The sequence below is a fragment of the Ailuropoda melanoleuca genome, chromosome 12, assembly GCF_002007445.2.
Source record: "Ailuropoda melanoleuca isolate Jingjing chromosome 12, ASM200744v2, whole genome shotgun sequence".
NCBI lineage: Eukaryota > Metazoa > Chordata > Mammalia > Carnivora > Ursidae > Ailuropoda > Ailuropoda melanoleuca.
In genome coordinates this window covers 41,651,366-41,672,130 of record NC_048229.1, presented here as the reverse complement: position 1 = coordinate 41,672,130, position 20,765 = coordinate 41,651,366, and the positions used below count along the sequence as shown (strand labels likewise).

At 52.8% G+C, this 20,765-nt stretch overlaps 1 protein-coding gene across 1 annotated transcript in view; it reads right to left on the bottom strand.

Annotated features, from left to right (window-relative positions):
* PEPD (peptidase D) overlaps positions 1–20,765 on the bottom strand; it is a 115,613-nt gene that overhangs the window by 53,022 nt on the left and 41,826 nt on the right. Inside the window, exons 8-9 of the mRNA XM_034672751.1 lie at positions 16,962–17,037; positions 15,977–16,023 (exon numbers count right to left, since the gene is read on the bottom strand). Coding sequence (XP_034528642.1) covers positions 15,977–16,023; positions 16,962–17,037 — 123 coding nt within the window. The remainder of the gene's footprint in view (positions 1–15,976; positions 16,024–16,961; positions 17,038–20,765) is intronic.

Genomic DNA, 20,765 nt, shown 5'->3' with positions numbered 1-20,765 from the left:
GAGGGATGAGGGAGGTCCCCAGAGGCAGGGAGGCTGCAGCCACAAACCACCAGGTTTTGAATCACCTATGACCTGAAAGCTGAACTACAGTCCCACCAGGGTCAGAGCCAAGACCTAGGAGGCTGGGCAGAGGACAGACGTGAGGAGCCCCTCCCTCAAGCCAGCTCCTGCCTCAGTTTCATGGCCCGCCAGGAGGGACCAGGATCTTTGCGGCAGAAAAGTGAAGCAGACCCCCAACCAGCCCAGCCCTGGCTGCGGTTCTGGCTCCCCACCCCCACAAGGAGGGGCTGCAGGCCTGAGCCACAACAGACTGCAGCCTCTTGGAGATTCATTTCTCGCCTCTTCAAAGCATTATGGATTGATTGCCAAGTCTCACCGTAAATCAAAAGAAAGTCACTACTCATTACCTACTTAGAATTCCCTGAGTTCTTCCTGGGAAACCATTTCTCAGCTGTTTGATCTCTGAGCCACCAGCACTATCTCCAGGCATGCCACCCATCACGGCAGCCACCAGACACTTTTTTCTTCCAGGCTCCTTTCTCAGCACCTAGATGAATTTCCACCTTTCTCCAGTTTCAAGAAGAGCTGCCAAGATAAATGATTCAAAGACTCCAGCTCACGCTGAAAATATATGGACTGTGTACAGCCATGCTGGAGGGGAAGGCACCAACCACACTCGTGTTGCACGGGCCATGCTGGCAGCCAGGCAGGCCCCAGACGCCCTAGGACACCAGGACACTCTCCTGTGTCTTTTCACCCATGGGATAGTGACTTTGTCCAGCTTCAGCCAGCACCAGCTGCCCATTCCTCAGCCAAGCCCCTCCTACCCCTGAGTAGAATGTCACCAAGGGCCCCAGGGCTTCGCCAGCTGGCTGGGGCTAGTAGGAGCAAGGAGGTGACTCGTTTCCAAACTGCACATCCAGGAGGAATCTCTTTCCTAGTCCTGCTGCTAGTACCACTTTCCCAAGGAGCCCCTGCCCCCAAAAAAGCTCCTTTACCACCCAAGGCGGCAAGGCCCGGCCAACACCCACTTCCCCCACCCAGGGCGCCCATCTCCATCGGCACCAGCCTGGCTCCAGGAAGAGCAGTCAAACCCCACTTCTCCTGCTGGGGTCAACAGCAAGACAAAGTAAAACAGCAAAAACAAAGTCCAGTCAGGCCCTGACCCTGACAGCCACCAGACACCTGCTGTGCAGGGGGCTGGATGGCCAGGGCCCTCCACCAACGAGCCCCAGTCACTCCTGCCTGGAGGGCTGGGTACCACGCACCTGGCCCTTGCCAGGACACCTGGAAGACCCGTGGGAATAGGGAATAGCCCCAGCCTGGGCCCAGATACAGAAGGTCGGAAACCACCGCTCACAAGCAAGGGGATCCAAAGTGTTGTCACAAGTGTAATCCGTTCTGCTGGCAGGTACATGTGGCACCCTCACAGAGGGTGGCCCCTGGGGAAGGCCCCAGTGGAGGGGGCTGGGGAGGTGTGGGCACTGGTGCTGTGCCACCACCTCACTGGCTTTTGGAACAGAATGGCAGAAGAAACATGAACGCAGCCGGCTAGGTGGGCGAGCGGTGGTGCTGGAGCCAGGAGAAGCCAGCCTGCGGGGCCAGGGTCTCGCCCAAGGGCAGCAGCTGTCATCTCATTCTGCTCAGAGAAGCAGGGCACAGGAGGAGACCTCGGAGCATGGCAGCGCCAGAGGCCCAGTGGAATCAGGGGTACTCTGCAGTGACCACATGCTAGCCCAGACCCCTGGCCCGAGGCCTGTCTCCACCAGCAGCCATGGGTGGCCTGGCTCGCAGACAGCCTCACCCCTCCTGAACCCCCGGCGCCGTGTGCGGGGAGTCCCGCGTCGGTGAGAGCCGCAGGTGAGCAACAGCTAAGTGGGCAGAGCTGCCCCAGCCCATCCGTCCAGCCACCCCAACCCTGCGCTTTTCCTCGCACTGTTCTGGGGCAGCTGCGGGAGGAGGTGGCATGCCCTTCGACAGCTGCTGGAGAAAGCTCAAAGGCTCCCACTGACCGCACACACCACCCAGTCCGCATGCCAGACACCAAGGGCGGCCGTGGCCCAGGGCAGCAACTGGCTGGGCCCAGGGCTGGGGGGTCGGGGGGACCTGTGCGGGACACAGGCCTGGCTCTGCAGAGACCCCAGCACCCAGAGCCTGTGGTTGGGGCTCTAAGCAGAAAACCCCTCTCTGTGGTTTCATCAGAAACTACCTCCAGGTTTCAAGAGCAGACGTGCCTGCTGGCAGATATGGAAACGGGCTTTCTGAGTTCCTGGATTAAACCCTTCATGACATCTACAGAATTCTGAGTTAGGAGGGGAAAACTCCCAGCCCAGAATAATTGCTCCCAAAGGGAGCATCTTTCTGCACCAGCATGTAATAGGCCTGAATGAGAATTTTCTAAAGACCGGTACCAAACCTCGCCGCAAAATCACAACTTTCTGCCTGTTCTGGGCGCCAAACACGGACAATGGCTCCTACAGGACAGTTGGGTGCTGGAAATTCCTGGCACTCAGGGCGGTGCACTCAGTGGGAACTGAGCGGGACCACCTCCCCTCCCAGATGGACGCTGGCCCCCAGGCTGCACCCCATCCCTCCTGTCGACCCCGGGGCTCCTTCAGGGGGTACAAGCAAAAGGGAAAGGCTCTTCTGGGATGGGGGTGAGGCCCAGGGGCACCTGGCAGGTAAACTGTAAACCAGTGAGGCCAACCAGAAATTTACACACGAAACCTAAGAAACAGCCATTCTTCTTCCCCACAGCTCTCCCATTTTTCTTAAAATACATGACCCTTTGACTGTCTTATTTCTCCTTCGTTTGAAAGAGACATTGGTATGAAAAATCCTTCTCGACTCTGAAAGCAGCTGCAGCCTGAGAGCAATGAATGCAAAGGGGTGACAGAAGAAAGGGGAAGAAATTTCAATTTCTAGGAAAAGTCAGAGAAAGTCTCCTAATTTTTCATTATTGACTCAAAACCACCAAAACAAACTAAAAAACCTGGCTGTGTGAGCCAAACAAAAGCTGCCTGTGTACTGGGGGTCCAGCCCAGAGGCTACCAGTTTACAAACTCTGGCCTTTGTCTTGCTAGAAAATTCCTCCTGGGGAGTGAGAAGTAGGGACACTAGGGGTACCCCACCAAGACCCTAGCCTGACAGAAGCTTCTGGAAGCCCAAAAGAGCATCAGGCAAGTCTCACAGGGGCCCCGGGGGAAGGCAGGCCAGCTAACGGGGTGTGGCCAAAGCCAACTCAGGCAATGGCCCACCGCAGGGAAGATGTCTCCTTCTGCCACCAAGAAAAGGCTCAGCACTGCCACACACCCCTGATGTGGCTCACAGCCCCTGCTCAGCTCCTCTAGCAGCTCACCTTGCACAATGAATCCACCCACAACCCAAACTTTCCTCCCCCTTTCTTCTGGGCCTGAGCGATTTCAACAGCACCCCACATCTGGGGTCAGTGAGAGAGCTCTCAGTCAGCCATGCAGAGGGAGCCAGAGCGAGTCTCCCTGTGGGAAACAGAGTCTGCAGCCCGTGTTTTTACAGGATCCACGAGACGGCACATCTGAAGAGCAAGAGTGGACAGTCATGGATGGAGAACGGGTCAAAATGGGAAGGGGCTCTCCAGACGAAAGCTATGGTAGCCCAGTTATGACAATGTAGTGAGTGAGCCGCAGAACTGTGTGCAGGGGTTACCATAAGTGAATGGGAAAAGAAGCCTGAGAACTTTCCACTGGTGCAGAAGTGGGAATTATGAGAGAAAAGATAAAGGCCAGAGGAGGTGTCCAGGGGACCTGACATATGCAGAACAGGAACTTAAAAGGAATGTCCTAAAGTAAAGAAAGGTTTCATTGTTCAGATTAAAGGACCAGATCCTAGTCCATCATGGGAGCTCACAGGGACGACTCCAGGCCTGTCTGCACAGCTTCCGGCCCCCCGTGGTCACCCCATTGGCTTCTGTAACTGAGAAGGAAGCCACAGAGAGACTGGGGAGTGACATGATAAATAATAATATCACAGGCCTCAGACAACATGACCCAGGAGGACACATGTGTGCCTCTGGGGAATGCCAAGTGAGATAACAGGAGACACAGAGGTGTGGCACATCCACTTGGGTGTGCAGCCATTGCTGCTGGCCTGTCCTCCACACACAGACCAGTCTCTCGGGTGGCCAAGTGGCTCCTGACTCCACAGAGCTGTTGCTGACATCGCTGGACCTGTCACCAGGATCCAAGTCGACAGGCTGTGTCCTCCTCCAACTCCTCTGGCCTGTGTGGGAGGTATGACAGCTTCTTTGCCCTACCCTTCATTGGCCTAAGTCAGAAGACACCTGATGTAAGTCTTGCCACTTGAATCGTGTGGTCTTTTGTGCCCCCCAACCCCTGTACTGACTACCGGCTGAAGAACTGTACACTGACACGGAGAGCTCACACCTCTTCTCAAGTGGCCCTGCACCGGGGCCCCCCACCTGGCTGCCAAGGCTGGGGGGATTCTGACTCCCTCGGTACAGCTGAAGCCCAGGTCAGCACCGAGAAATGGCACCGATCCTTGGGAAATACTGTCACTCTTCAAGAATTAAGACAGACTCCTACACCCACCAAGGCAAGACAATTAAAAAGTTCCTTAGAAAGAAGAAAGAAGATGATTTGCCTAAGATCTCTGGCAAACATGGAGGGAATGGTGTCATGGAACCAAGATCCAATACCAGTTAAACCATCCCTCGCAGAGGAGGTGATGGAAGAACTCTCCAATGTGCAAGGCCAAAGTACAAGCATTCAAGGAAAGGGAACACAGGGTACAAAACAGGGGTGCACACTGGATTCAGTATGACAGTGCTCATTCTGAACAACTGTGATGAAAATGACTACAAAAGAACACAAATGTTGAAAATAACTGATGGAAAGAGAAGTGAGACAGTAAGAAACTGGAAGGGTAGGGGCAGGGGGAGGATAAAGAGTAAAACCATGCTGAATTTCTCATTTTTCCAAATAAGGATCAACAGTATTTGACTTGTTCACAGAGGTAGAGACCATAGAGAAATACACGTCCTTTCTTGTTAATTTAAAAGTAATTCTACACCAAAAGTGGGATGCACAGAACAAAGGAAACATTACCAATTTTCCAGAATGACAGAGAACAATTTAAAAGCCAGAAAGGTGGTATAGAAACCAGAAAGCAGCACCAAGAGAGCAAACATTCTGGTCATCGCGACAGACGCAAATGGCTTTCCTACCACCCAGGGGCCCTGCGTTGGGAATATGTAAACTAGAGCCGATGAAGAGAGTGAAAAGCAAGGAGTAAGCAGAGATACACCAGGAAAATGCAAAGTAAGAAAACATTAAAGAGCAAAACCAGGAGCAGATAATGTCAGAGTCAACACAAAAAGGATTACTTAGGTCAAAAGGGGTTCCTGTAAGCTGTAAAAAGGTAAAATACACAATGAAAAACCATAACAATCCTCAACCTGTAAGCCTCAAACAACTTGGTATGGAAATGAGTAAAACAAAAATCTACTGAGAACCACAAAGACGAATTCATAAAACTGCCTCTCTTCATCCTAGAGAAAATGCCCAAATAATAAGAGGAGAAACCTGATCTAAGGAACATCCAAGTATGTACTCTAAAAATAAAAAATTAAAATTTTCCAATAAACATTTAATGTTTCACTTTATTCCATAAAATACTGACAAAAATATTTCTAAATAGGCCTCAAAGAAAAATCTCAAAACTAAGAAAAATAAAATTTACACAGACATTCTCTACCTATGGTGGAAACTAATAACCAAGTTAACCAAGAAAATTAACCAATCACATCTCTCTGGAAATTAGAAGAAATGCTCTTAGTTCATTTCTTAGGTCAAACATCACAACAACCAAAACTTCTTAGGACATGGCAAAGGCAGCATTCAAGAATATACGAGCCAAAATTCATTTATTACTCCACGAGAAACGATGGGGAAAAAAGCTAAGTTTCAACGGAACAAGTTAAAAGATAGATGGTTGTTCGAAACAAGGTCAGGAAGGAAGGAGAAAGGAATGAGTAATAAAACTGGGGATCTAGGAGTTAGACTAGCAGTGGAGCTGATCATTACATTTGGAAGCTGATTTTATGAAAAGACCAACAAAATGGCTATGATTCCAGCAAAGCTCCTCCATACAGAAAAGAGCAGACACACAGGCAGGAATGAGAAAGGAAGCACAACTACAGACACAGAGGAGATGTTTTCCAAGTTTAAAAGAAGAAAATAACGCGGTTCTAATAAGATCAAAATTCTTGATGAAAAACCTTCCAAGAACCAAATTTATATTCTATGTCAACTGTACTTCAATTTTAAAAAATAAAGAAAATGATGAAAAGAAAAAAAAAAAACTTTCCAGGAAAACGTACTGTATTGACTCAAAGAGAGATAAAGGATAAAGTCAGGCTGAAATAATCCCTTAGGAAAACCTGAAAAGTTATCTGAGAAATTTCTCCCCCAAAGAAAGAGTAAGTTCTGACAATATCGCAGGACTTCTTTTAACTTTCAAGGAACAAATGAGCCTCTCTGCTTGCTTTCTTTTTTTTTTTTAAGTTTTTTATTTTAGTTCCAGTGTAGATAACATCCGGGGTTATATTAGTTTCAGTTTTCAATCAACAATCCTATACATGACTCAGTGCTCGTCGCAAGTGCCCTCCTTAATCCCCATCCCCTATTTCTCCCACTCCCTCCCCCCTCCCCTTTGGTAACCACCAGTTTGTTCTCTGTATTTAAGAGTCTGTTTCTTGGTTTGCCTCTCTCTGTCTCTTTCTCTCTCTCTTTTTTTCCTTTGCTTGTTTGTTTTGTTTCTTAAATTCCACATAGGAGTGAGATCATATGGTATTTATCTTTCTCTGGCTAACTTATTTTGCTTATTAGCATTATACTCTCTAGACCCGTCATGTTGTTGCAAAGTCCCTCTGCTTTCTCAACTGTTCTAGAAAACAGAGAAATGTGGAGAACTTCTCAGATCACAATCTCAAAAACGCTGATCTCAAAACATGGCAAAGAGAGTTTTAAAAAAATGTATAGCTCAATCCCCTATTTTGAATCTTTATAAAATGCTAGTAAAAGAGTAACAACAAAACCATCATGACGATGCTGCCTGGTCCACTTACTGTCCATGTGCTGAGTCACTGAATCCTCCTAACCACCCTATGAAGTGCTCTTATTATCCTTTTCCCAGATGAGGAAACGGAGGCACAGGGAAGTGGCACAACTGGAACTCAGACGCAGGACACACCAGTCTCTAGAGAGCATGCTCTAACCACTACTGAATACTGCCTCCCCATTTCAGTCCTGCAGCGTATCCTGGCAGAGATCCGCCATGACGAAGCAGGGGATGTGCCAGGGATGCCACACTAGCTCCACACCAGGAAGTCTCTGCGTAAAGTTCATGTAAGGTACACCTAGTGCCCGATCTTGGTTATCTGATGTCATGCTCTGGTAAAAGGAACCGGTGCTCCCTGCAGAAATGGTTCATTCTGGGGCTGGAGTGGGGAACATATAAAATGAGCCTCGAGCGCCTTGCAGTGCCATAAAGCAAGGCAGCGCTCGAGAAGCAAAATCATGGGGGTGGATGATGTCGGAAGGACAGAGGAGCCAAATGATGGAGCCTCTGATGCCCAAAGCAAGCATGACATGTGCAAGAAAATAAATAATATTGGAATATAACTCAAAGTATAAAGTAAGCATCTATGAGTCCATGTAGGTATAAGGATATAAATGACTGAAGAAATACGTGAATGAGAAGAAGAGATAACTTCCCTATACGGCAGAATCACAAATAGTGTCTACAGTTACCCCCCACCAAGGGGACACAGCATAACTCCCCACTCCTTATGTGTGGGCCGGCCAGTGACTTCCTTCAAAGAGTATAGCACAGGAAGGTGGGAAAGAGCAACTTTCCAGTTCAAACACTGCCTCAGGGAGGTGATCAAGGTCAACACTGGTGGTCAGTGAGGTTCACAGCGTGTAGCCCTGATACGATGTGGTGCAAGCGACACTCTACCTCCGTGGTCTTCCTCCCAGTGACCCATGACCCCAATCTAAACTCTGAAAAAAACATAGGAAAAACTAAAACGGAAGGACCTTGTACAAGATATCTGATCGGTTCACCTTAAAACTGTTGAGGTCATCAAAAGAAAGAAAGTCTGAGGAACTGTCACAGCGAAGAGGAGCCTAAGGAGACAGGACAGCTAAACACAATGGGGTGTCCTGGGTGGGATCCTGGAACAGAAGAGAATATCAGGAAAGGTAAGGAAACTGAAATAAAGTGTGGACTTCAGATGATAATAATGTGTCAATATTGTTCGTGAGCTGTGACAAATGTGCCACAGTCGTGTTAATGACGGGGGTGGGGGAGGTGGCAGCTAGCTCATATTCCTGTAACTTTTCTATTATCCAAAACGATTACAAAATTAGAAGTTTATCAATTGCCTAAAACACACATGCACAAAAGGCCAAGGGAGAAGCCCAAAGGCACCTGACAATATTCAACATCCTTTCCTGATAAAATCTCCCGGTCAGCCAGGAAGAAAACACTACTTCCTTACACTGATGATATATATTTATCAGAAGTCAGCAGTCAGAGTTGGGTTCAATGGTGAAATACTACAGGAAAATCCATCAAGATGCCTGCTGGCACTGCTGCTACTTACGGGGATTCTCAGGGTGCTGGAAAAGGAAATGCCTATGTCCCTTGGCTTTGTCCCCAAAGCTCTGATTCAGGCTGCATTGACCAGGCTGCATATTTGCAGGAAGGCTTTGCCTCTGGTTCTTTGTCCACCCTTCGGGCTGGACACTGGGCTGCTTTGTGCCCTAAATGTACCCATTTTCCAGTTACTCTTACAGGCAAAGTGAGCTACCCTGGCTTTAAGCCTCAGAGCCCTCCACCTCTCCACCACCAAGGCCCCAGCGACACTTTCAGACACGGGCTCTGCTGAACCTCACAGAGAGTGCTACTCCCCTGGGTCACGTCAGGTCGTGTGCGCAGAGCAGGCTGGGGGGGCACACGGGACCTGCCCTGCCCAGTATGAGGTGGTCCAGGAGGAGGTACAGCCTGTTCTGAACACCAAGGAATCCTCTTTCCCAGGTGGCCCTGGCTCTTGGGAAGGGCTCAGCTCACTGAGGGGCGGCCAGCTGGGTGCGGTATTCGTGGGCTGCCTTCCTGAGGGGGTAGCAAACAGGGGTCAGGTTTCCTGACCCCTCTCGTGGTAGGCCGTGTGTGGCCTGTCTCCGACAGCTGAGGAAGCGCTGGCAGGAAACCTGCATTAGCCTCACCACTCGAGGCAAAGAGCAGGTTCCGCTGCACCCAGACCCGGGGTCTCAGCAGGCCTTTTGTGAACAAGCCACACCGTGGCTTCATCCCCCACAGTGGCCAGCAAAGAGAGGATGTCCGCTATGGAGGGGACAGGACACTGCCCATGATGGTGACCAGGCCCGTGGAGAAGGCTCATCACAACTGTTCTCACCTGTGGGGGCTCAGGGTCAGAGGCTGGCTGGACCCACACCTGCCCCAAAAGGCCCCAAGCAAAACTACTTCATGGGGGAAGGTAAACTGAGGGTGGCCTCACTGATGCCCAGGCTTGCCTAGGCGGAGAGCACACTAGGTCAGACCACTCCCAGGTGACTGAAAGCTACACGTCTCCAGAACCTCCCGGAAGGAGGAAAATATGGGCCTTTTGGTGACATCCATCACCAATGAAACCTGGATTCTCTGCATGACCCATGAGGGGCACGGCTGGAGCCATACAGGGCCATGTCTGACCACCATGCCCAGCACGCCAGGCATGGAGAGCCCCGGGCAAGACCCATAGCCAGAAGGGGGCACGAGGGTCCAGGCGCCTGAGGGATGGCCCTTCAGTGATCACAGCGCACCAGGAGGGATGGACAAAGTAGAGGGAGCGAATCTGAGAGGGGTCAGTGGTCTCCAGAGATCTGGAAATGCAGCCCCTGCAGATGTGAGGGAGAAGCCAGTCCCATCATCTGGGGGCATGAGGGGGGCGGTCTGTGGGATCTGTGGGGGAGCTGGGAGTAAGGGATGAGCTCAGGGGTCAACTGTGTCGGGCGAGGCCTAGGGCTTGGGTTGGGGCGTGGGATAGGAAAAAGGAGCTCTGTGTCAGCAGCCTGAGCTTTCTACAGCCATAATCACCACGAGTTAGTAGGCCTGTGGTTGTGGGGTTTCCTATAAACTCTCCCGTCTTCCAATTATCCTCACTGGAGTTAAATTTTTTAATCCTCAAAAAAGATTAAAAAATAGCTTTGTTTAGGGGCGCCTGAGTGGCACAGCGGTTGAGCGTCTGCCTTCGGCTCAGGGCGTGATCCTGGCGTTGTGGGATCGAGCCCCACATCAGGCTCCTCAGCTACGGGCCTGCTTCTTCCTCTCCCACTCCCCCTGCTTGTGTTCCCTCTCTCGCTGGCTGTATCTCTCTCTGTCAAATAAATAAAATAAAATAAATCTTTAAAAAAAAATAGCTTTGTTTAACAACATAGTGAGGGTTTTGCCACTTGCTCCCTGGGGTGGGTAAATTGAAAGATCAACTACCCGACCCAGCATCCCACAGCTAATGTGGAATGTGTGTGTGTGTGTAGGTGTGAGTGTATACGGTATGTGAGTGTGGTGTGTGGTGCGTGGTGGGTGTGTCTCTGTGTGAGGCATGTGTATGCGGTGCATGTGTAGAACATGTGGGGTACATGTGCGGTGTATGATGTGTGTGGTGTGTGCATGGTATTACGTAACCGTGTGTGACACATGTGTCCGTGTGGGGTGTGTAATGGGGTGTGCAGTGTGCATATATATGGTATATGTGTATGTGTGGTGTGTGTGTCTGTCAGTGGGCAGTGTCTGTGTGCATGTCCGTGGTGTGTGTGTGTGGTGACAGTGGATGGCATCTATGTGTGTTGGGGTGTGCGTCAGGGGGTAGTAAAGTGGTATCTGTGTGTGTGTATATGGTGTGTGTTGGGGTGTGTGTGTATGAGGGTGGGTGAATGGTGTCTGTGTGTATGTCTGTGATGTGTGGGGGTGGGTGTGCGGTGTCAGTGGACAGTGTGTGTGTGTTTGTGTGTGTGTGTTTGTGTGTGTGTGTAGTATCCGTGGATGGTGTCTGTGTGTGTGTATAACTGTGGTATGTCTGCAGGGGTGTGTGTGTGTGTGTGTGTGTATAACTGTGGGGGGGGTGTATGTGTATGTCTGCGGAATGTCTGTGGTGCATGTGGGTGTGGTTGTGTAGTGTCAGTGGACAGTGTATGTGTATGTGCATGCATACATGCATGGGCGCGCAGGGTCAGGGCAGGAGACCCCTCCCCTCAGGTGGCCCCCCCACCCCCAGCCCGGACTCAGTGGACATACTACACACCTCGCTCCGTCCGGCCAGAGGGCAGGGAAAGGCAAGAGGCCCTCCGCGCAGCACAGCTGGGCAAGTGCTTTCACAAAGGACTGGAAGACAACGGGAGGCTACCGGTGTGGGCTGTTGCCCGGGACAGAACAGCAGAGCAAACCCAGGCCCTGTCGATGGTCTCTGGGAAGGGTCGGGGGTGTCTGCCGAGAAGGACCCCGGCCCAGGGAGCGGGATGGCCCCGCTGCCCCCCGGCATGCCTCACAGACCCTCCGCCTTGTAACGCCTTCCCACAACCCCCACGGAAGCTGTCACAGAAGGGCCCAAAATGGCCCAGTCCTGGCCTGGAGAGAAAGACGGCATAATTTCAATTAAGGTCCCAGGCTGTCAAAAACATCATTATTAATCTCCTTGTGGCAAATGTGAGCCAGGACCTGCTTACACAGCCAATTGAGCATGCTCTAAATTAGTGTTTGCAGGTAACTGATTCAGCTGCCAGCCCCACGCCAGCCGGCTACAAGCTGGTTACGCCACTAACATGAAAGAATACGAGGCGGTAAAATGGACTGCCTGATTGGGCCTGCAGTCAGATGCTGTTAGCGCCCGATTTACCCACACATTAACGTCTTATTGGTTTAACACAATTTACTACACCTCGATTGCGGAAAATGATTTTCCTTTCCTCTGAAAACCCTACTCACATGCACAGCACAAAGAAGGCATTAATAAATGCCATCAACTCTCTTTCTTTTTTTTTTTTTTAACATGCCCTCAAGATTCTATAACAAGCCTTTGATAATAAAACAACAACAACAAAAAAAGATGAGGCTTAGGACCGGGTTTGCTGGCCAGCATCTCTCCAGCCTGAGTCTGAGCACCATTGTGTTGACGGCATGCCTTGTTTTGAGAAAACCAGCCCCATCTCAGCCTCCCGTCCCCTGCTTCCACCGTGCCTCCGGTCCTGACACACAAGAGTCCCTGCTCTTCTTGGCCTGTGTCCCCCTGCGGGGCTGGCGCTGGCCATGCTCCTGGTAGAATGTCCAGCAGTTCTAGGGATGCTCCTTTGACCCCCGTGGTCAGCGGCCTGCATAGGAGTCTGGCCGCCCTGGGCCTTCCTGGGCACCGGTCCAGCCTGCGTTACAAGGGCCACACCATGCAGGGAAACACCACCTGCTCTAGAGGTTTTACACTCCTCACTTAGTTAAGAAAAGAATTCTACAAGTTCACGGTGGCATAGAGGACAGCAAAAAATAGCTCAGAACATTTCCCTCTGTCTCCCATCCATCCAGCCAACCCCCCCCCCACCAACACACACACACTTCTCGACACCAACTGTGGGCCAGACACTGTGCATAAAGGAGACGGGACTTCAAGAAGCCTCCAGCCTCCCAAGGACGCAGACCACAAAACTGTCACAGAGCCACCTGGGCAGTGACAGAAAAACGTAACTGTGTGGAGGAAGCTCAGGGCAGAGAGAAGTCAGCCCCCCTGCTCACCATTGCCAAGTGCCCCTACGGGCTTCAGCTGGCACTGGCAGTAGGGAGCGCCCTCGTCAAATCTGGCCAGGGACACCCCGAGATGTCCCAGGACAACCATCTTTCCAGTGCTTTTGGGGGTGACACCGTCTTCCCCCCACACGCCTCCCTGACCACCTGTCCTTTAGGAACAGACTCCGTCTCTTGTTCTCATCTTCTCTGCCTCAGCTTTTCCCCAGTGCTGTCCGCAACCCCCTAAGCCTGCACCCCAGGAAGAAGGTTCCTGCTCTCAGCTCTCAGGGAGGGCACTGCATTCCTTACGTACCTCCTACAGCCAGCCATGGGGGCGGGGGTGGGGCATACAGTAGGTGCACAACAGTGCACACACCTGGCACATCCAGTCGAGCCAAAGTAATGCCACTAGGCGCCCTCAGGGTGGCTCTGGCGTGAGCTAGAGGCTCATTTCTCCTGATCCACAGGGGAAGCAGCCGTGGGGCTGGGGGACTGGAGGGCAGGGGGGCGCTCAGCAGTTTGAAGACAAAGGGATGATGTCCCCACAGCTCAGCTTAACAAAGGCCCCTTCACACAACAGCCAAACTCAATGTGTAGACTGGATCCCAACGCAAACAGACCAGCGTGGACCAGGTACTGATAAGATGAAGGCATTATCGTAATTTGGTTAGATGTGATGATGACATGGCGGTTTTGTAAAGGGCAAAAATCCTTAACTGAGATGCCTACAGCGGTTCTGGCATGACATCTGGGGTTTGGTTTTAAATACGACGACCAAACAAGACAAAACAAAAACCCCAGTGGGGACTTCGAGGTTCATTATCCCATCCTTTTTTCTTTTTGCAGGGGGTGGTGGATATTTGAAATTTCTCATTAAAAGAGAAGAAAGACCTCCATGCCCTGGGTGAGGGAGGAGGAAGCTGGCGAAGTATTCCCAGGGCCCCTGGCCAGAGCTCACACACAGGCCGACCAGGTGGCGGCGGGCTCGGGCTCCGGACCCTGGGTGGGAGGGCAGTTCACGCCCCTCCCAGGAGCCAGCTTTGGAGCTAGACTGCTGGCAGCTGAGGACACAAGGCTGCCGGCGTGCGGAGGATGGCAGGGCTCCACTCTAGGGCAAGCTAGTCCTGCTCTAATTTCTGGGTTATTTTTGTTGGAGGCATCAGCCATGGGCCAGTTCAGCTGGGAACAGATTTGTGGGGCAGTGCCAATCTAGGGGACCGCTGCCTGGCCCACCTCCCAGGTAGCCCCACAGAACTCCCCCTGTCCCAGATTGTGGTGGGGGGTGAGGACCCTGGGACTGGCAGAGCAGATAACGCACTGCAGCAGATCACGTGAAGGCAGAGGCTCGGACAGCTCTGTGTGCCCGTCCCCATCCTCCTCCAGCGTGACAGAGCTGGGGCCCTGACGAAGCTCTTATTCCATGCCCCCTCGTGGGACGCCACAGCAATAAGCACCCTCAAGGCCATGCTTTCTACCCAGGGTAAGAGGAGAGAAATACGGAGGCCCTCTGTTCTGGACTCCTTTCCAGGTTAGACTTTGAAAAAGACACCTCTCCCCGAGCCACACGATGGTGAACACAGATGCCCACACCGACAATGTGGGCAGGCTAGAGAGCCTGGGAGGGGCATGTGGAGGCAGAGCGGGCCCTGAGGGCACTGGTGGGCTCTGCCAAGTGAGGAAGGGGAGGCATCATCAAGCTCCTGCAAGGCCAGGAAGGAAGGGGCAGCCGAGAATGGGGGTGGTGGTAAAGGTAAAACTCTTTTTTTCTGTACACACAACACTCTGACACCAAACGTGTGGGTCTTCCACACCAAGCAATTTTCCAACTCTCTGTGGTCACCAACTGGATGTCTAACAATTTAATTCTAACACTAACTGCAACAGTTAGCACAGACCTCCCAGGTTAAGGGCTTAATACTTAGGATGGACTGGCTATAAACTGGGGGTTTCCATGACCCCTTCCTTGGGTTTGATCATTTGCCAGAATAGCTCACAGAACTCAGGAAAGGGCTTTACTTACTATTAGCACTTTATTAGAAAGGATACAACTCAGGAAGAGCCAAACAAAAGAGAGACGGACAGGGGAGGTATGGGGGACGAGACATGGACTTCCATGCCTGCCCCCACAGCCCAGGCCTGCTGCCCTTCCAGCACTCCCACTGCGTAAGGTTTCTATGGAGGTTCCCTTCGGTAAGCAAGGCTGAGTAAGTCACTGGTCGGAACTCTACCTCCGGCCGCTCTCCCCTCTCCCTGGAGTTTGAGGGCAGGGCTGAGAGTTCCAACCCCCTAATCTAGGGGTCGGTTCCTCTAGCAACCAGCCCCCACCTTCTAAGAGTCACTCAGGTGCACATGAAATAAAGACACTTTCACTGAAGGAACTGCAAGGGTTCTAGAAGCTCTGTGCCAGAAACTGGAGGCAGAGACCAAATATGCATTTCTCATTACGTCACAGGGGGAGAACTGGCAGCCTCTTCAGTGTCCCCTCCCCAGCAGAGCTTCCAGATGGTATTGTCACTGGGGGGGAGATGCTGGACTGGGGACCTCCTGCCCCAGGACCCGAGTGAGAGGAGAGCCACTGGGGCAGTTTGGGTCTGACTCAGGGCTTCCACGGGCCATGGGCAGCACATGCTGAGCCCTGGGTCCCGGAGCGGAGCGGGACAGAGGAGCTGGCCAGTCACACCCATCATGGCTGGGCTGCCCCAGGAAGTGCTGGGGGGGCGGGGGCAGTGGCTCGCTGCAGGCCTAATTGGAGCAGAAGCCCAATGGAGTTCTCCAGAATGCTTTATGAGCCACTTAACCATCCCTCCACCCAGTTGTCCAAGCACAGCAGACGTAATGGCGATGTTTACACATAAAAATGGCAAGCTGCTTTACTAGCGGCTTTCAGAGTCACAATAGCAGCTATTCGGGAAAGTTTCTGGAAAATTGCAGAAACAAAGTCCAAGCGTGGAAGGATGGGGCACTAAACCATCCCAAAAAGTCATCAAAGACCATTACCATCAAACACTCTGCCCAGAGCCAGGGAGGTGGCCACAGTCAGAAGACAGGCGCCCAGCTCATGGTCCCCACTCAAGCCACGCAGGGCTGCGGCACCTCTACCAGGTGTGGGCTCGGGGAACATCAATTATGGAGAAACAGAGCAGCTTACCTCTCCATCTCATACTCCTTCATTCCCACTTTTACGGCCTTCATTACCTGGAGGACGGATATTAAGCAAAGACATTCATATTAAGGAGAGAGGTAACACTGCCTTATAAATAATGTATAGCAGTTTTTCAAAAAAAACTCTACTTAAAAAAAAAAAAAAAAAAGAACAGTGCAGGCACATAGTGGTGCAGACTTGTGACAAATTCGAACTTTTTTAAAGCTCCAAGAGCCATACAGTTTATTTAAAGCACTCTGGAGCCCTTCCATTCGGGAGCCCGTGAGCACCCGGCACCAGGCTACACGGCCCGCTCAGGCAGCGGCCAAGATTTCACCAAGATGTCTGGTGAATACTTAATGCTCGGAAAGCGATGGCTAGTCTAAAAGGTTCCCTTTGTTTGGCTGTCATAGAACACACAGAAAATGAATTCATGCAAGAGACGGTGGCCCACAAATGACCCTTGTCTGTCTCCTGACACAAAGCTGTGACTGTCACCATGCAGGCGCCCTGAACGTCCTACAAGAAATACACTTCTTCATTTGCTCTTCTCCTCAGGTGAAGTGGGAAGGTTTGGGAAAGAGCCCTGTGAGAGAGGCTGTTTTTGGAAAACGGAGGACAGTAATCACTGTGCTTGAATCATGGGTAAGGACGGGAGAGTCTTTAAAAGGAGATGGACTGCCAGCGCGCCAGGAAGGAGAGCCCCACGCTCCTGGAAGCGGGGACTTCTTGCTGGGAGATGTCCAGGGATGGTGGGTGCCTTAAGGTGAGGGGCTGGGCCAGAGCCTCTGCTGTCCCTGCCCCCACTGGGGAAGAGAAGAGAACCACCACTGTGTCTCTGCCGGAAGCGACACTTGCTACCTGTTCACGGGGCACTTGGGACTGACTAGAGCCACCGCAGGACCATCCATCTCCACGAGGGCCCCCCCCAACCCCGCTCAGAGCCCTGCTGCTTGCCCACCCCCGATAGAACAGCCCGCACCCAGCTTACCTCTCGGTGGGCCTCGCTGGAGATTCTGTTGGTGTAACGCAAAACCTCCAGTTCCATGTCCGTCTTAAAGACCCGGCTTCAGAGAGAAGAACAAAGTGGCAAGTCAGTGATGCCCAGCACCAGGGGCCGGCTGGATCCCCCACCCAGGGAGACCTAGGGGCCCACCTGGCACGGCCTGGGAAGCAGCACAGAGCTGGCATGTGCCCAGCCAGGCCACCGGGGCATGGGGGTGGGGGAAGGAAGGGCCACCAAGCCCCAGCAGTGACACGCTGCACTAAGTGCTGTCCATCCTGATCTAATGCCAGGTTTGGGTGTGCAGGCTGTTTCTAGTTACAAATTCTGGAAACCACTCTGGGTGCTGGAAGAAGCCCAGATTCTGCAGCCAGACATGTCTTGCCTCACTGAGACTCAGTTTCCCCATCCATAAAATGGGGATAAAATCTACCTGGCGAGGCTGTGGGACCTGAATCAAGTGTGCTGACTCCCAGGGCTCTGCCCAGTTGGCTGAAGAGGTCTACTGTTTCCTCCCCAACCCACCCACCTACCCTTGGGGCAGCCCAGGAATCATCCCCCCATCCCCCCATCCCCCCAGTCAGGCCCCATGCGAGATCCAGGGATGGGGGTGGGAACAGTGGGTGGTGCAGCCACTTTCAGCCATGAGTGCAGGAAAGAATGTGGAAAACAGCCAGTCTGCAGAGAGGAGGAGACTAGGAACAGACAAGAAGCGGGGCGGCAAAGGGGAAGGGGGGAAGGACGGGAAAGGGGGGGGGGGGGGGGGGGTTGTGTGGGGCAGGTAGGTGCAACCAAGAGGCCCTGCTGTCCTTCTGAGACTCAGCTATGCTTCCTGCAGCTGGACTCTGGGGTTCCTGGGGGACCTCACAATAAATTCATGTTAATTTGCCCAAATGTGGTTAGGTTTCTGGTCTTTGCGATCAACCTCATTGCCAAGTACGACTCAGCTAGAGAAGCTACATGAATACTCGTTTTCAGCCTCCACTTCAGATAAGCAACTCCAGGCCATGGGTATTTTGGTGGCAGCTGCGACCAGTCATTAAGAGCCCAGCATCCTTAGTGCATGTCCTGCGGCCAGCTCTGCTTCCTTTACAAAGGTGACACACCTTCACCAACGCTCCTTCTGGTGAAGGGAACACACTCAAGCACCCTGCTGATCAGCAAAGCCAGTGTCTGATGATGGCAGACCAGTGCCTCCGTTCACTCTCTCATCCAGCCACTGTCTGTGCCCTGAAGCCTGACCAAGGCCAAGGACGGCACCTCCGTCAGAGGCAGCGAATCTCTGGGGACTTCACAGAAGCAGCACAAGCCAGCCACTGACTCACACCGTCTCCATGGTACCATCCAGCTGGGACAGCCAGCCATCTGTCACCGGGAAATGACGAAGGCATCCAGCAGCGCCGTGACGCCCTCCTAAGACCGTAAAACCTTCTGGGGAATGTGGAAAAGATAAACCCTTCAGCCCAGGGAGACTTTTTCCACATGACTAGCCTTTCTATCCTGAAGAAACCGACCCTGAAGCCCGACACTCGGCTCTTTACCATCAGAAGGTGTCTCTGACTCTCCACCAGGGAGCTGGGAGCAGTCCCACCTGGGGAACAGGAAGCTGCTTCCCGTGCCCTGGAGGTGAGGGTCCAAGGCCTGGGCAGGACTCGGACGAGCAGCTCAGCTCCTGAGGTCCAAATCCATGGTGTTCTGCTCCCCACTGCCACCTGCTCAGCTCCTGCCTGGGCAACTGGTAAGAGGGGAGTGGGTCCCTCTGTCCTCAAATGCAGTGACGACCAGAGTGACAACACAGGGGGGAACCAGGCCCAGGCTGTGCAGGCCTCCAGCCCTCTGCCCCTCTATTCAGCTTAGATCCCTGGTTCATCCCGCCAACATTTCAGACCCCTAGGCCCTGTGCCCACACAGCCACATGGGCTTGGCCAAACCCCCACGAGGAATGAGCCAGAGCCTATGCCTGCTGCAGGCAAGATCTGGGGCCACAAGGGATGCAGGAAAATCCCCAACTGGGCAGATGGCACAGCAAGCCCCTAGTCACCAGCCCCACCAGGCTCGGCACCATCCCACTTCTGCTATGAGCTGCATGGAGGCTCTCAACTTTATCTCCCTAAGATCTCTCCCTTCCCCTCCCTGGGCCTCCTTCCCTTCTCAGAAGAGGAATGAACTCATCTCTATGCCCTCCTCTCCAAACTGCCAAGCCTTCCCCTCCACACTCGTGCTCTCCTACCCACCCACTTACAAGGGAAGGGGTGGATCAGGCCCGGCACCCCAACATACACACCTGGGCTTGGAGCCCACATGGCCCCTATTACTGGGAGCTCCATGACCACCCACTTACCTCTTCCTCCTCCTCCTCCTCCTCCTCCAGGCAAGCTCTACCCCCCACTACTCTGCCACATTTCCGGAACGGAAACCATACCATCTTTGCTTTGGAACGGAGTGAGAGCAGCTTTTATGTTTTATCTCAAACCTCTCCTCCCCTCCTCCTCTCCCCTCTCCTCTTCTCCCTTAGGCCTACCACCCCCCACCCGCCCCCTCTCACCAATGTGTGGGAGAAGGACCCCAGGCTGCCAATCCAGAGGCGTTCCATGACTGCCAAGAGGAAGCAGCACAGGGAGCCCTGCCTCCTCTGGCACCACTGGGCGGCTACCCCTCCTCCAGCTCCCTTCCCTGCCCCTATTCCCAGCTCCCAAACCCCTGCCTCTGGCACAGGCCTCTCCGCTGCACCTCCACCAGTAAGTCCCCCAAGCTCCCCCAGCCCAGCGTGATACAAACTCCCCCATTTCACCCCACAGCTCCGCCACACCCCTGCTGCTTAAGATACCTGGGCGTCATCCCAGACACCTTCCTGTCACCTGTCCATTGCTCCCACATCCAAGTGATGACCAAGGGCTGCAATTCTACAGCTACAACTACTTTCTCAGACCCTCCGTTTCTCTCCATCCAGACCCCACTGACTCCAGCCTGGACAACTCTCTGGCCTCTTCCTGCCTCCAGCCCTTTGTGCTCACTGACAGCAACTGGGGATCTTTGGGAAACACAAATGCGGCCATGCTTTTCCTTGCTTAAAAGCTTTGGTGGCCTCTAAATATCCTTGGGATGGAGTTAAAACTACTCACGAGCCTTCCCATGCCTGTCTCCACCACTTACCTCCCCTCATCCCCACAGTGACTGCTCTGCTCATGCTCTTTCACCTCCAGCTCCCACCAGAACCACACCTTTCTCAAGGTTGGGGAGGGATACCCCCATACCCCTCCCCTACGTTTCCAGGGCAGTCTATAGGAATCCTTGGAAAGCTAGCACACGCAGGACTCTTTTTACATTTAAGTCTCTTCCCAAAAAGGCTGTGGTCCTGGAGGGCAGGGTCGCGGCACCCCAAGGGCTTGGCCCAAAACAGACACGTAAGAACCAGGGTTAGAAATAGTACCTGGGCATTGCACCAAAGCTGGAAAACACCTTATTTCCACAAACGAGAGCTCATGGCTCTTTTCAAAGAAGAAAAAGAGGCTTCTTCTACCCCCCCCTGGGGGAGTTTGGCAGACAGCGTGGGATGTCGCTCAGCCAGGCCTGCCCTGAGCAGGACAGGGGCACAGCCTACCCAGGCTCCAGCAGCCCGAACCACCACAGCCACTGCTTCACCCTGAGACACACAGCTGGGAAGAGGCAGCCCTGGGATTTGAACCTCAGGAGTCCACTGCACAGGCTCTCCCCATAGCCCTTCCCTGCAGCGGGGGCACCCGGGTTTGTAGAGGGGCCGGGAAAAGCAGGCCATCGGCTTCTCCTCCAAGG